General features: G+C 41.6%; 1 protein-coding gene across 2 annotated transcripts in view; it reads right to left on the bottom strand.

The window, feature by feature from the left end:
• The window catches only part of ppp4cb (protein phosphatase 4, catalytic subunit b), a 45,134-nt gene that overhangs the window by 3,647 nt on the left and 24,802 nt on the right, over positions 1 to 16,685 (bottom strand). The window contains exons 4-7 of one of the 2 annotated variants that reach the window (XM_060939425.1): positions 13,208 to 13,258; positions 5,584 to 5,685; positions 3,646 to 3,819; positions 1,533 to 1,659 (exon numbers count right to left, since the gene is read on the bottom strand). In XM_060939425.1, coding sequence (XP_060795408.1) covers positions 1,533 to 1,659; positions 3,646 to 3,819; positions 5,584 to 5,685; positions 13,208 to 13,258 — 454 coding nt within the window. The remainder of the gene's footprint in view (positions 1 to 1,532; positions 1,660 to 3,645; positions 3,820 to 5,583; positions 5,686 to 13,207; positions 13,259 to 16,685) is intronic. The other variant, XM_060939426.1, reaches the window with a different exon arrangement.

The following is a 16,685-nucleotide window of genomic DNA, read 5'->3' as shown; positions in this document are numbered from 1 at the left end:
AAGCACTTCAACTCAATCCAGCCAAAGATCAACTCAAGTAAGTGTAAATATTTCTCCTATTTTCTGATGGGCAGAATAGTTAATTTTGCTCCATTTTGAGTTTAGTGTGTAAAATTTGGAGTGGGACCAAAGTTACTGAGTAATTGTGCAACAGAGTAGGTTGTGGCTCTGAACTGAGTAAAATAGTACAAGAGTTAATTTCAAGACACACTGAATAGAGTCAAATACCAGATAAATGAAGCTGTTGTAAAAAGCAGTTTTAGAACTGTGCTGAAATGTGTGAAAACATATTACCTTACCCAGTGTGACATGACCTGATGGGATTAAGAGTTAATTTGATGGGATTAAGAGTCGGCAGTAGGAGGGGTTTTCCCTCTTCTCATCGAATGAATGGAAATTTTTTTAAACTTGACTGAATACCCCTCCCACTGCCAACTCTTCATCCCAAAACAATAGGACAAATTTTTGATGGCCAGTGAATTAAAATTTAAGTCTTTGTATTTGATACATTCCTAAGACTGAACAGAATCACCTCAAGTGAGCAAAACGGTTTGTCACAACGGGTAAGGCCATGTTTGTTTTCACACATTCCAAGACAGTTCTAAAACTTTTTTTTTTAACATTTATCTGGTATTTGTTTTTAAAGTACAATCATGACACACATACTACATGGATATTATTGTAGCTGAAATTGTGCTGAATACAAAAAAAAAGGTCATATGACTTTGAAAATACTGCTTAGATTTGTTGAAATTGACAATCAGAGCATGTCAAAATCATTACAGTGCCAGGAAATACCCTCAGACCCCAGAGGGTTAACTATATTTCCAATAAATGCCTCATGTACCATAGTTTTATTCCTCTCAAAGCACAGCTATTTTTATAACAATTAAAATTGTTTATTGTACACATTGTACTTTTTATCCATTGATTGTTCCACAACATTAAAGGAACTTACATGAGACTAGTTAGCTCTTGTTAGCATTTACATTACAGCAGCTATAAACAACTGTTCCATGTCCCCCTCCAAGTTAATAAGCCAAAAAAGCAGCTTCTTATATTACAGTTAACAGCAAATCAAAGTGCTTTACAAAGCACTGACACTGGAGACTTCCTTTCATAAATGTTTACATTTCACAATGACTGTAGAAGCTTTAATGTATTAAAACAAGTGTATTAATATATACATGTGATTTGGCAATAAAAACCTCCTAACCAATCAGATTCAAGAATTCAACAGTGCTGATATAAACTAAATGAAAGTTAAAAAACACTTTAGACCAGGAAATTTATAGAGTAATGGATTATGCCAACAGTTGCAAACCTTTGCGGCATTGTTCTGTCTCAGTCCTAGTTATAACAAGGTTTGAGATTTCCAGAATCTTTAAAAAATGTCATGCTTAATTGTAGATTTTCCTTGTTACTGATGAGTAGAAAAATGTCTGAAATGCATCAGATTAGGACAAAAGTATCCGGCAACCAGTTTGTTGTGAATCTCAAAGAAAAAAAAAAAGAAAAAAAAAGGGGGTTACCTTCAGGGTCCGACCACAAGAGGTCACACATTGGCCCGTCGTGCGGCACTTCCTGTTTCCTATCGATGGTTCGGATCTGGTCCAAAGTCTGGATGGAGGGCGAGAGGCCACCGTGCACACAGAAAATCTGCAGAGGAAAGAAGGACCACAATCATTCATATCAGATTTTGACTAATGATTCTCTGACATAAGTGAGATAAGATTCATAGTAACCAAGTTGTAAAGATAACAAATGCCAATTTTGACACAAATTAGCCACCTTTTATAAAGTAAGGGCTACAACTTTTACTCACCACACTGTAACTACTGCCATTTATGTTTACTACCTCAAAACAATAAAAGGTGAAAGACTGTGGTTAAAAGCTCTGTGGTGCAGGCTGATCCGTGGTGGAAAAAATAAGCTAGTCATGCTTTCCTTTCGTGGTAACAGCTGTGTACAAGAACCATCTTGTCTCAAAACACCTTGACAAACAGTTTGTCAAACAAAATGTCTGTTCTTGTTACACAAGGGTGTAGTTAGCCTAATGTTGCATTTGAGAAAAACCACAGCTGTGCTTTTTTTTTAAATAATAAGGATGCTGCATCTGGCTGTAGGAACTTTATTTCATACCACACAATATTTTCTCGACCGGAAAAGGGTGGCTTGCCCTCTCCAGGTTGGTGGAGAAGTCCTGCCTCAAGTGGAGGAGTTTAAGTATCTCAGGATCTTGTACACGAGTGAGGGAAGGATAGAGCGTGAGGTCGACAGGCGGATCGGTGCAGCCTCCGCAGTGATGCGGTCGCTTTACCGGTCCGTTGTGGCGAAGGAGCTGAGCCAAAAGGCGAAGCTCTCGATTTACCGGTCGATCTACGTTCCGACTCTCACCTATGGTCATGAGCTTTGGGTAATGACCGAAAGAACAAGATCGTGGATACAAGCGGCCGAAATGAGTTTCCTTCGCAGGGTGGCTGGGCGCTCCCTTAGAGATAGGGTGAGAAGCACAGTCACTCTGGTGGAGCTCGGAGTAGAGCTGCTGCTCCTCCACATCAAGAGGAATCAGCTGAGGTGGCTCAGGCATCTTTTTCGGATGCCTCCTGGACGCCTCCCTGGGGAGGTGTTCCAGGCATGTCCCCCCGGGAGGAGGCCCCGGGGAAGACCCAGGACATGCTGGAGGGACTAAGTCTCTCGGCTGGCCTGGGAACGCCTCGGTGTTCTTCCCGAGGAGCTGGCCGAGGTGTCTGGGGAAAGGGAAGTTTGGGCTTCCGTGCTCAGACTGCTGCCTCCGTGACCCGGCCCCGGATAAGCGGAAGACGACGAGACAATATCTACACACACCACTTCTGCCTACTAATTTTCAAAGTGCACATACAGTGCACTCCTAGTGCTATGGTGTTTTAAGCTGAGAATGTTTCAGAGAGGGTGGCACAGCAAGAAGGTTCTGGGTTTGAACCTCTCAGCTTACTGGGGCCTTTCTGTGTGGAGTTTGCATTCTCCCTGTGCGGGTTTCCTCCCACAGTCCAAAAACATGTGGATTAGGTCACCTGGCTACTCCAAAATTGCCCATACTTGTGAATGACTGTACCCTGCCTCTGACCCGAAGTCAGCTGGGACTGGCTCCAGCTTCCCCCGCAACCCTGACTGATAAGATAGACAGAGGGGTGAATGTTTCAGCAGCAACCTTAGTAAAACAAACAAACAAACAAACAAAAACAAACAAACAAACAAACAAACAAACAAACAAACAAACAAACCGTTGTTACATTTAGGGGCTGAGTAATACAATATAATACCAATATTGTGATAATGTGAAAATAGAAGACATTGTGGATGTAACCCACGTGACAATGCAAAGACTTGTTAATGCACAAAAGTATAAATTGGTCTTTCCTGATCAGAAGGTCGTGGGGATTCAACCCTCAAAACCCACCACTGTTGGCCCCTTGATCCCTTTATGTTCCAGGGCTGCTGTACCATCACTGACCCTGTGCTCTGATCACAACTTTTTACAAAGCTGGGATATGTACAGCTATACTGTAACAGATATGTGACACAAACAGGCTTTCTTCTTCTAAATACCAGATTCCTCCAAGAACAAAGTAAGCTAGTGATGTGAATTTTTTGTTTTAGACTGACCTTGCCGTCGATGATGGCCGACAGGGAGAGGTAATCGAAGATCTCGGTGCAGTACCTCCAAACTGTGACCGAGCCGTACTTCCTTAAGCACTCATCGTAGAAGCCGTACACCTGTGTGATCTGTCTGGACTCATGATTGCCTCGGATCAGCGTGATTCTGTCAGGGTAGCGTACCTGATATGGACCATGACATACTTTAGACCAGGGATTTTCAAAGTGTGGGACAGTCAGCCCCCCTGTGGAACATTGCCCCCCCCCCTTAAAATTTTTGTTGTTGCTATACTTAATGTTCCATTCGTATTTAAAAAAAATGGTTGTTGTACACATTATTTTTTTTCTTTTACACATTTTAAACATCTGTGCTTTTTGAAACCTTTTTTTTTTTACAAATTTTAAACATCTGCTTTTTTAAAAATATCTTGTTTTACACATTTTAAACATCTGTGCTTTTTAAAACTTTTTTTTTTTACACATTTTAAACATCTGTGCTTTTTTTTTTTTAAACATCTTGTTTTACACATTTTAAACATCTCATAGCATCGTTAGCTAGCACCTCTTGGCAGACAACACACTGGCAGTGGAGCATCTTCAGATCCAGTCCATGAAAATCCAAACTTTAAATAATTGTGGTCATACTTCCTTTTTTTTTTTTTGCTTGGCCCAGACTGTCTCCTAACTCACTGTAGCTTTAGGTACTAAAAATCTATCCATTTTGTCTCTGGCAAAGGCTAGCTGAAGTTCGCTAAATGTCCGCAATAGTAACTTATTCTGGTTTCTCACGTTGCGCCCCCCCTGAAGAACTCTGGCGCCCCCTAGGGGAGGCGCACCCCACACTTTGAAAAGCCCTGCTTTAGGCCCACTTTACATGGGGACGGTCTGAAACAAAAACGCAAAAGTCCGTTTTCGTTCTCACTTTTTTCCGCGTCTACACGACCGTTTTCAAGGAGAAAATCTGCGTCTATACGGTGACGCATAAATGTGTGGAATTCAATTGGATGTGCATGCCAGGCGGCTAGGTGGTGCTGTGAAAGACCTCCGCTATGTCTGCACGCATGCACAACGTCTTCCGTCTTGTCTGATCTGCACATCTGCGCCGCGAAAACTTTGACTACTCTGGCTATGGTAAGAAAGAAAGTAAGTAAAAAAGTAAGAGCATACTATACCTGACTCTGTTCATTAACGGTATATGTGCAGATTCGGTATAGATGTTCGAAGGACTCCTGGACGTTTATTAAAGCTGCCAGAGCAGCTTGAAGGTCTGTTGGATCGATGTAATCAGACATGCTCTTACTTTTTTACTTACTTTCTTACTTCCCGGGCTGGTATGTACAGTATATGACATATGTATGACAAACGCGTACCCAACGTGAGCAGATCCGAGCAGAGTTTCGCGTATTGGGTAGTTTAGACGGATATGCAACGGGGGCTGTTTTTAACTTATCCACTCCGGAAGGCGTTTTCAATTTTTTCCATTTTTCAGCCTCGGAAACGCCGTCCCCGTGTAGACGAAAGGCACTTCCAATAAAATATTTAGTCATTTTTACCCAACAGCGTCCTCGTGTAAACGGGCCCTTAGACTGATAATTCACTTTAAAATTCTCACATCAGCTTTTTATTAACCATTAGCCTAGTAGAACTTTAACTTTCTCTCACAGCATGATGTCCTACACTAGGCTCCGTGATGCTAATTATCCTAATCTGTGCCAAGTTATGCTACTGTTGGCTCAATGATAGTGATCAAACAGTTGTTATTCAAATCCCTGAACTGCCAGAGAACCATCGGCAGTACCAAATCCTTAACCCTACTTCACTTTAGCCCATTTTAGATAAAAGCTTAGGCAAATAAATACCTGAACTAAACCAAACGTGAGAGCAGCAGTGAGAAACCAATCTCACTGCAGTGAGCAGTGAGAAAGTTTGTAAACTTTATTTACAAACCTTAAGAGCCAGGAGCAACAAGAAAGTCTCAACACTGTAAAAGCCTCTGTCCACAAAATCTCCCATGAAAAGGTAGTTTGTCTCTGGAACGTCACCTCCCACCTGTACACAAAACAAGCCCACTTAAACATGCTTTTAGTGATGTAACTAAACTTGTTTTAACTTTATAAAATAAAGATAAATCCAATTTCTATAAATAGAAAACTACTGAGATAATTATATACTCTAGTCCCATGGCTGAAAGCCAAATTAACTGGATTAAAAGTGGCAACAAAACACACTTTAAAGGTAGACTCCCTTTCAGATTTTTCGAATTTAGGCCATAAAAAGAATTTTCCCTGACAGCCAGTTATTTTTTTTTTTGTGGACCGAAAGCTACTGAATTCAAATAACAGACTTCAAATTTTATTACTTTTTTCCCCCTAAAAGAATAATTAATGAATTTAGAGCCCCATGGCCCTAAATTCTCCACCATTTTTTTTCTTGCCTCACCATGACCAAAACCAAGATCATGCATGACATGGTGGGGTTTCCCCATTCACTGTGGGATACAAATTTGGAACCTGAGAGGCAGCATAGAGAACAATGGAGCACGTGAGTGTGCACATAAAACACGGAACACCGGCTACAGTAACGGAAAGTGAGAAGAAAAGACCCTGTATTGTGAAGGAAAGGAAACGCAGGACCAAACTAATAAATATCAGCAATTGGAGATTTTTTATATTTGTGTGTGAGAGAGAATAGATTTTATTTATATGTATAGGGTTAGTCAAAATTATGTTAACACTTAAATGGCAGAAAGCATTCATTCACAAAACATACATGTGCAAGATGATTTACAGGATGGTCTCAACCTGTTCATCATCATGTTCAACACAAAAACCAGCGAGCAACATCTCATTCTCTTATCATCTCTAGCTGCTTTATCCTGTTCTACAGGGTCACAGGCAAGCTGGAGCCTATCCCAGCTGACTACGGGCGAAAGGCAGGGTACACCCTGGACAAGTCGCCAGGTCATCACAGGGCTGACATATAGACACAGACAACCATTCACACTCACACCTACGGTCAATTTAGAGTCACTAGTTAACCTAACCTGCATGTCTTTGGACTGTGGGGGAAACCGGAGCACCCGGAGGAAACCCACGCGGACACGGGGAGAACATGCAAACTCCGCACAGAAAGGCCCTCGCCGGCCACGGGGCTCGAACCCAGACCTTCTTGCTGTGAGGCGACAGCGCTAACCACTACACCACCGTGCTGCCCCACCAGCGAGCAACAGTACCATTTAATGTCACCCATAGCACGTCTTTCATGCACGTTATTTGCTCAGGAATCCCCTCAAAATAAATAACTTCCCAGCCACAGAATGGCCTGATTTTTTTTGAGATATTACAGAAATAAACATACATCAAAGAGGGAATTTCAGAGGGAACTAAATTTCAATGGAAAAATGAGCAAGTGCATGAATCACTGTGAGGGGCGATATCATGTAGTCAAAAGCCTTGATCCTCTCTTGATAACATCTCTGGTGGTGAGGCATCATGTTTCTGCCCTCAACAGAAAGGAAGAAAGTCTTCATTCTTAAAGCATATATGCAGAGCCATGGCCTCACTTTTGTTTATAAATGCCTTGAGATCTGAAGAATGGCACAGGAATAGTTTAAAGCGTTAACAATAAATCTAATATAGTAATTTTTATGATTAAAGTGATTTATATAGGTAGCGGTCTGAGTGAATGACATTGACGTCTGTAACGTCACAGCAAGAAGGCTGTCTCATCGGCACTTCCGCTATACTAAAACACAGAGCTGACTGCAACTCTGATCCTCCATCGGCTAATTTATCGCCATGCCACGTAGATGTGTTTTTGGCGGGTGCAGCAACACGACAGAAGGTGGATTTACGTTGCCATTCATGACCCAAGAATGTTCAAACTCCAAAGATTTGGACGCGTTTTGCGAGGACGTTTACGGGCACATTGGGTGCCTGTGAAGTGGTCCTCTCCTCTGCACGTTTTACTGAAGACTCGTACGAAACCTCTGATCTGTTGAGGAGCGCTGGCTGTAAGCCCGTATTGAAAGAGGGTGCAGTACCAACAATTAAAGGAAAATAAAACTACAAGTATTTATTTTTTATTTTTTTAAAAGGAAAGTGAGTTCAGTTGCACCAGTCCTCCTGGAGTGAGCCGAGGATTGTTGCTAAAACCCGGGACGAAACGGAACGGGACATATCACTCGGGCAGTGACCTCCCTGCAGTTGTTGCTAAAACCGGTGACATCCCGTTCCATCCCGGGTTTTAGTAATTGCCTGAGCCCAGCAGTCATGGCGGACTACACAGTATGAAAAGCAAATGAGTGGAGCAGCCGTCTTATTTCTAAACTGGATGTTGCTGCCATCTCTCCCCTATGTGGAAGAAGTGAATGAACTGAGAACTGAACGAACAACTGAAAGTCAGTTTCTTTCAAAAACAATTGGCCACAAGATCGGCCTTCAAGATCTTACCTGTCTGTGTTCAAGCGAGAACACAGACAGGTAAGCGCCAACTCTCATTTGGATTAAAAAAAACAAAAACAAACAAACAAAAAAAACCACCATTGTTGACCTGCATTTAGATTAATACTTGTAACTTGTATTGTGTGTTTAAGTTACTGGGATAAAATTATTTAATTTGCTTCAGAATGTGATTGTCTCAGTTTATCTGATTATTTAATTAGCCTTTTACGTTTTATCAGTGAAAATGCATGCATGTACATGTATGTTGCACAAGTTATAACACCTATCCTGTTTTAATGAGAGTCAACCCACAATCAATGAAGTCAAATCAGTCTTAGTTGAGCAAGTCGGTAACGGTATTTCTTACTTTCACCGTAAATTTTTATTTATATGACTTTGGTCTATAGCTGTCAAAGGCCTCGGCCTTAAAACTGGTTCCTGCTGTGACGTCACACACACTCAGGGCTGGCTGGCTCAGCGGGGCAGCTCAAATGCCAACTTTGCAGTCGAATTTAACTCTCAAATATATATTTTTAATTCCCATTTAGGCAGCATACAAGAGTCAAGGATGGAGATACTAGCCACTCAAATTTATTTTAAAATGAAGGCTCTGCATATCTCCTTTAAGCAGACTGTACGTTGCGTCAGTTACAGTTCTGTGCAATTCTCTACCATTCGGTGTCCCCTATTCTGCAGAGATCCATACAAGTCAGTTAATATGACTAGCAGAAACAGTTCCTACCAACAGCTGGATCACATCCTTAGGGTGTGTGCATGCACATGCACTGCACAGCAGGTACTGAGATGAGGAAATATAGTCAAGCTGGAAAGTCTGCACACCCCATTTCACCTTCTTCACGTTTTATTATGTGACAGACTTAGGCCCAATCCCAATTCTAATTTCTACCCCTACCCCTCCCCCTTCCCCTTGGCCCTTCCCCTTGAAACTGAGCTACAAGGGATAGGGCTTGAAATTCAACCCTTACGTATTGGGATAGCCCTTCAACGATCGCATACGTCATTGCGTACCTCCGTCAGCGCTTACGTTAGCAAAACGCGACCAAATGCGTCATTGGCTGCGACCAGCCGCTATAGTCAGAGCCAGAACAGAAATCTCTGCTGGCAGGGTGTGATTTGTTAACTAACGCCACTGAATGGGATATCTTTGGCGCTTCGTGCACCACATCTGACAGAATGAGGTGTCAGAACACTCATGTAAACAATAAAAGCGAGAATAACAGAACAAAACGTACGCAGTAAAGCAACCGAAAACAATACTCACTCCCAAAGCTTTTTAGCAGCAGCTTGGATTTCAGAAATCGCTGCTCATTCTCAGCTCGAAAGCGAATCAAGCGGCATGTTTCCTCTGGATAACAACTTAAAACACGTAAATAATGGAGAAAATACATTTATGACAATCTTTCGCCGCGGGAACCGCCATCTTTCTGAAATCCGCATGAACTCTCGCTGAAATCCGCATGGCATTGTGGGAAATCACTCAAACCCCTTCGTTCGGAGTCAGCTCCAGGAAAATCTCCGTTTGGAGGGGTACAGAAGCCCTACCCCTTCCCCTACCCCTCCGCGTTAACTGGGATTGGGATACCCCTACCCCTTCACGTGAACGCGCAAAATGGAGGGGAAGGGCCAAGGGGTTGGTCCAAGGGGTGAAATGGGATTCGGCCTTATTCTACAATAGATTGAATTCATTTTTGGTCACAAAATTCTACACAAAATAGCCCACAATGACAGTGAAAGCAGGTTTTTAGACATGTGCCAATTTATTAAAAATCAAAATGTAAAATATATGTACACAAGTGTGCACACCCTTTGATATGACACCCAAAAGTGAGGTGAGGTGCATTTTGTTTCCACTTATGCTGCTTGAGATGTTTCTACAACTTAAGAGTCCACCTGTGGTAAATTCAATGGATTGGACATAATTGGGGATTGCCAACACCTGCCTATATAAGGTCCCACAGTTGACAGTGCATGTCAGAGCAAACTCCAAGCCATGGGGTCAAAGGAATTATCTGCAGACCTCAGAAACAGGATTATGTCAAGGCATAGATCTGGAGAAGGGTACAGAAAAATTGCTGCAGCTTTACAGGCCCCAAAGAGCATAGTGGCATCATTCATAAATGGAAGAAGTTTGGAACCACAAAGAATCTTCCTAGATCTGGCCGCCCGACCAAACTCAGTGATCGGGGAAAACGGGCCTTGGCCAGGGAGGCGAGCAGGAACCCGAGGGTCACTCTGACAGAGCTCCAGTGTATCCTTGTGGAGATGGGAGAACCTTTCAGATGATCAACCATCCAGGCAGCACTCCACAAATCAGGTCTTTATGGCAGAGTGGCCAGATGGAAGCCACTCCTTAGTAAAAGGCACATGCTAGTCCGCTTGGAGTTTGCCAAAAAGCACCTCGAGGACTCTCAAACCATGAGAAACAAGATTCTCTGGTCTGATGAAACCAAAATTGAACTTTTTGGCCTGAATACCAAGCGTCATGTCTGGAGGAAACCAGGCACCGCTCATCACCTGGCTAATGCCGTCCCTACAGTGAAGCATGGCGTTGGCGTCATCATGATGTGGGGATGTTTTTCAACAGCGGGAATAGGGCAACTAGTCCTGATAAAGGGAAAGATGAATGCAGCCAAGTACATGAAGATCCTTGAAGAAAACTTGCTCCAGAGCGCTCTAGACCTCAGACTGGGGCAAAGGTTTACCTTCCAACATGACAACCTGACGCGCACAGCCAAGAGAACAAAGGAGTGGCTTCAGAGAAAGTCTATGAATGTCCTTGAGTGGCACAGCCAGAGCCCAGACCTGAATTCAACTGAACATTTGTGGAAGGAGCCAAAAATGGCTGTGTACCGATGCTCCCCATTCAACCTGACGGAGCTTGCAAGGATATGCCAAGAGAAATGGGCAAAAATGCCCAAAAACAAGTGTGTCAAGCTCGTAGCTTTTTTTCCAAGATGCCTTGAAGCTGTAATTGGTACCAAAGGTGCATCAACCAAGTATAAGGCTAAGGGTGTGGACAGATATGTAATCCCTAAACAACCTATTTTTGTCAGTAAAATAAAATGGCATATTTTATAAAAACCTGCTTTCACTTTGTCATTATGGGCTATTTTGTGTAGAATTTTGTGACAAAATATAAACTCACTCAGTCTATTGTAGAAGAAGTCTGTAACGTAATAAAACGTGAAGAAGGTGAAAGGGGTGTGCAGACTTTCCGGCTTGACTGTATGTGAACCAATTGGGGTGTGTTGTATTTAAACAAACCCATCAAATTAATTCTTCTCTGCATGAGTCAATATCAGGACTGTGAAATAGAAATGACAAAATCCGAGGAAACAATTTTAGCAGGGGGTCTTGGGGGCGCAGCCCCCCAGGAGCTGTGGGCCTGGGGGCCGCAGGGCCCCAGAAGCTGAACAGATTTTGTGTATATTGATGGATTTGAAGCATCTCCTGAAAGCAAATATTTTCTCAACCATGCCATTTGATTTGAACTGTTATTATTGTGTTGAAATAATACTATATGAACTGATTTACCTTTTAACTGGTAAGGGTTCACTTGAAGAATGAAAATATATCAATAACATACCTCATATTGTAAATTCACTTATATTCTTGTGTCGATTTGTATCAATTCATTGGGTACCATAATGTCTTTTCCAGGGGGGACATTCTAGACTGACTATTAAATAATAGTCACTAATGTTCTTGTTTTTGAACTGATTCAATACCAAAATGTCTCTCTTGTTCATGTTAGACAGATTCTAGTCAAAAACTATATACACAACTATTTACAAGTCAATATTTATATTTATTTCTTTTTCTTTGTTAGCAGTTTCTTCAGCTTAGAAAGCCTACTCTTTTCTTTCTGACTTTCTATATGGCTTTTCCTTGCTCTTTTGGTCTCTCTTTCATTACATATTCATGATAACAATGAACATTATGAACAATAAGTTAAAACTACATAAATAATAAATGTGAACAAGATGGTCTACCTGGTAATCTATAGTTCAACAGCTTCAATTTCACCAATTCCGCATGTTTTTTTTCCTTTAACATGGTCAACCAAACGTGTTCTTCCACCAGAACCGTACTTCACATCCTGATGGCACAAGATGCAGTAAGCTTTCCCTGGTTCTTTTATCTTCCGTATGTGCTCATGGAGATGTTCACTACCGGCTTTAAACTCCAGCCATCACCAATTCCATGGATTTTTGATGCCGTTTTCCTTGTCAATGTTTTTGACATCGTTGATCTCACCCTCCCTCTGAACGATGTCCCTCCATGATGCAGACATACCGCGAAATTCTCCTCTTCAAAACCGTTGATATCGAAAGCGTGTTTAAAGAGCACAATGGTAAAACGAAAAGAACAAGATTCGCGCCGTAGTTTGTAAGCATGGCGCAAATGCCATAAACTGGTCTGTCATTGTCGCAAAAGAAAAAAAGATACCAAAAAAATTACGATGTCGTTACAGAAAGAACAATTTGCAGTAGGCTCTTTCCCAGACTCGCCGGCTCAGTGACACTCGCTGTACGAGACCACTAGCGGTCGGTAGACAACAACTCCCCCCCCCAATTTTTTATTGCAAAATTAGATGATTTACTAAAATTATATTTTTGGCGGCCAACTTCGCGGAATTCCGCAGATTTTTCACAGCCCTGAATACACAGTTGTTCTTTTCCCCTCTGGCTAGAGGGGAGCAAGTGGTTTATAAATTAAAAAAAGGGGGGGGGGGGGGGTGTTAGTGACCATTACATGAGTTTGTTGAATCCGCTTGTACACTTAGCAACCGAATGAAAAACTGACAGCCTGGATCCATAATCTGCATGTCCTGGTCAGATTAATGACAAGACCTCCAAGGTCTGTTACACCAACAGCACAATATAGTTATTGCGATCATTTGACGATATCATTAAGGTGATTATTGATGACGCATGTTTGTATGCTGGACTCTTATGGCTCAGTTATAATTAGGATATTAATCAAAGTAGTTAACCTTATAGTAATCGTTAAAATCATTTAAATGTGTTTCCAAATTTTCCATCTTTGGCCAGTAATTCAATGACTTCACTGAGCACATTACATGTGGGTGTGAACAAAAGACTCACTCTGAATAACTCCTTCAGGTCATAAAACTGTCCATGGATATCACCGCACACCTGGGGGAGAAAGAAATCACGTTACATCAATCTGCATGTTTATACAGGCACAATAGCAAATAAAATGTGAACACATGCAGCTAACAGGGTCTGTTTACATTTTTTTTAAAAAAGGGCTGCGTTTGTGTTCGCATGGGTGTGAGGAGAGCGTATTCTGGATGCTGGTTTTTCAAGACACGCCAACATCACTGTTTTAGTCATGAGACATACACAAGAAATACAAATGGCATAACCGTTAATCATTATATTAGTACCATTTGGCAGCATTTTACAAACCCACAGAACCGGGTAGACCTGATTAAACATCAAATGACATTTATATGACAATCTGAAATGACTTTGAAGCATGATTTATACTTTTTGGGCTTACAAACGTTTAAAAGCCTAAAGACCATACACTTTTTACATTAGTTAAGAGTACAGAGATGTTTTACAAGATAAAACAAGCATACTATCTTGAGTAAAAATAATTTAATTCCTAATGGCCACTGTATTAGCAACACTATGATGGAATATGAACAGCAGCAGTCCTCCTTCATACAACACCATGTCTCATCTCATGATATTCATCATCTTTTTCCACACCATCATATGAAACTGCACTATTGAGAACATCTCTGATGTAAAACAAGTGTCTTAACTCAAACGTGAGGTGTTGGATCATATTTTCCAGCACAACAGTGCATCAGCCATGCTAAGCATGTTTTGTAATAGTAAAAAAAAAAAACAGGGTGGTACCATGTGGCCTGATGGAGAGCAGTGTTACAGCTACCTGGGATTTTTATCATCATCATCATCATCATATTAAAGAATGACACGTCATACTTTTTAAAATCAGTGTATAGTTATACGTAATGTTGTAGGATGATCTGCGAAACAAGTTATTTCCTGTTAATAAACGTATTCCTTCACCAGTCTCTCTTCTTCCTCTAGAAGTTGAGAGAAAAAAAAAAACCCTCAGCTTATCACATGACTAATGCCACTTTTCCACTACCAACGCGGCTGAGTTGGGCTGAGTCGAGCTGAGTGGGGCTGTTGGAGTTGCATTTCGACTACAACCGTGCTGGCTGGAAGTGGGTGGACACATTGGGTGGAGTTAGCGAAAGTGGGTGGACGTCACGTGATGTCGTTAGGCGGCGCAAACAGTGACATCAGTGAGCTTTTAAGCGGTAGTCTCACGACCCGGATAGTAAACAATAAACATGGAGGACATGGAGTCGTTAGTGTTGCTGGTCTTGGTGCTGTGGCTTGTTGTCACTGACAACGCCAACAGATACTGGCAAGAGCGTATAGATGAGGCGAGGCGCATAAGGCTTCAGAAATTCTCGTAATTCGTAATTCTTCTTCCGGGTTTACAGATCCCAGAGTGCTCGCGGGGCGTGTGTGGGCATGTGAGGACACTCCTCCTCACCAATCAGTGCACAGGGGAGTGTCTCCTCACGCCCCTAGCCCCACTCGGCTCGGTTTGGCTCACTTCAGCCCTACTCCAAAACCGTGCGAGTTTTGGGTGCTAAGCAGGGCTGAAGCGAGCCGAGTCGTGCTGCTCTAAGGTAGTCAAAACGCGAGCCGTGTCAGACTGAAGTGAGCTGAAGCAAGCTGAAAAAGGGTAGTGGAAAAGGGCCATAAGAAACCACAAAGATCATAGCCCTTGAAAAAAATCCCCCAGCCTTACTTGATGGGCAAGCAGCACCCAAATCATACTTGCCCAAAACACAATTCCACTTGCCCAGAGCTTTATTTCATTTTGGAGAGAACAGAATGCAGTTGATTTTTTTTTTAAAAAGAGGTGAAGCAGCATAATTATCATAAATCCCACAAAACCATAACATCACTATATGCAGATACATTGAGAAAGAAGTTAGTTCTAGTAGCAGAGGAATGAATAATTTAGGGCAGGGGTTTTCAAAGTGTGGGAGAGTCAGCCCCCCCTCAGAGAGCAAATAAACAACAGCGCCCCCCTTACAATTTTTGTTGTTGCTATACTTAATGTTCCATTCGTATTTTTAAAAAATGGTTGTTGTACACATTATTTTTTTCTTTTTCACATTTTAAGCATCTGTGCTTTTTAAAACATCTTGTTTTACACATTTTAAACATCTCATAGCATCGTTAGCTAGCACCTCTTGGCAGACAACACACTGTGGCAGTGGAGCATCTTCAGATCCAGTCCATGAAAATCCAAACTTTAAATAATCGTGGCCATACTTCCTTCTTTTTTCAGTCCCCCCAGGATTCCACGGGCCTTTTTTGTGATTGTTGCGGGCTAAAATGTCTGATGTTGCGGGGGTTTTCCAAAAAATTGCGATGAAAGTTGCGGTGTTTTTTTAGGTTTTTGTTGCGATTACATTGCGGGAGGAAGTGAAAGTTGCGAGAAATTGTTGCGATTTTCTCTTTGTGATTAAAATTGAGTAATATGTTAAATATTATTACTGAAAAACTATTGATTAAAAAACAAAGACACTGAGAAATGGTCCTATAAACAACTTTACCAATATAAAAGATTACCAAGACTACAAAAATGCAGAAAAATAGGCTTTACTTATCCAAATGCACCTGCTGGTTAAAAAGTTAAAGTGCATAGAACCTCACAGCACAACATGAAGTTACCTTAAAATATAATATAAATGCCTCAGCTTTCATGTAAGAAAAAAACTATTAATACTAGTACTGTGTGCAGGAAGTCTCTCCTGAAGACTAAATTAATCAATTATTATAAACTAATAAAATAAATGGCTCAGGCTTCATAGAAGAAAAAAACAATTTGAACAGAATCTCACAGTATGATGCTTAAGCTGCCTAAACAATGGAAAATAAAATACCATTTTGGCAAAAATGTTGGCATCCATTAATTTCTTGTATTAAGTAAAAAAAAGTGCGCACAGTCCTTCACTGTAAACATAACACACTTTCAGTAACAGAATCTAAGCCTATATAAACACTGACTCGCACATCATGCAATGTTGCCAGATACCGCTGATGTTTTCCAGTCCAAAATATGTTCAAAACCCGCCAAAATGCACTTGAAACCGTCCAATCTGGCAACACTGCGTGCATGCTGCTTCTCTTGAACGTATACACAGAAGTAAGGTGGAAGGTAGTTTGTCGACGTCACCAACGATTGGTCAAATTTGCAGGAAAGTTGGGGTGATTGGATATAATTGCAACACCGCCCTGAATTTACGGGGATTGGTTGAATTTGCGTTGAAGTTGCAAATCGCAACATCCTGGAGGCTCTGTTTTTTTGCTTGGCCCAGACTCTGTCTCCTCACTCACTGTAGCTTTAGGTACTAAAAATCGATCCATTTTGTCTCTGGTAAAGGCTAGCTGAAGTTCACTGAATGTCCGCAATAGTAACTTATTCTGGTTTATTTTTCCTCACGTTGCGCCCCCCCGAAGAACTCTGGCACCCCCCAGGGGGGGGCACGCC

This window comes from Neoarius graeffei, chromosome 14 (assembly GCF_027579695.1).
Source record: "Neoarius graeffei isolate fNeoGra1 chromosome 14, fNeoGra1.pri, whole genome shotgun sequence".
Classification (NCBI taxonomy): Eukaryota; Metazoa; Chordata; class Actinopteri; order Siluriformes; family Ariidae; genus Neoarius; species Neoarius graeffei.
Note: the sequence above shows the minus strand (reverse complement) of the source record. Positions and strands in the feature narration are given on the sequence as shown.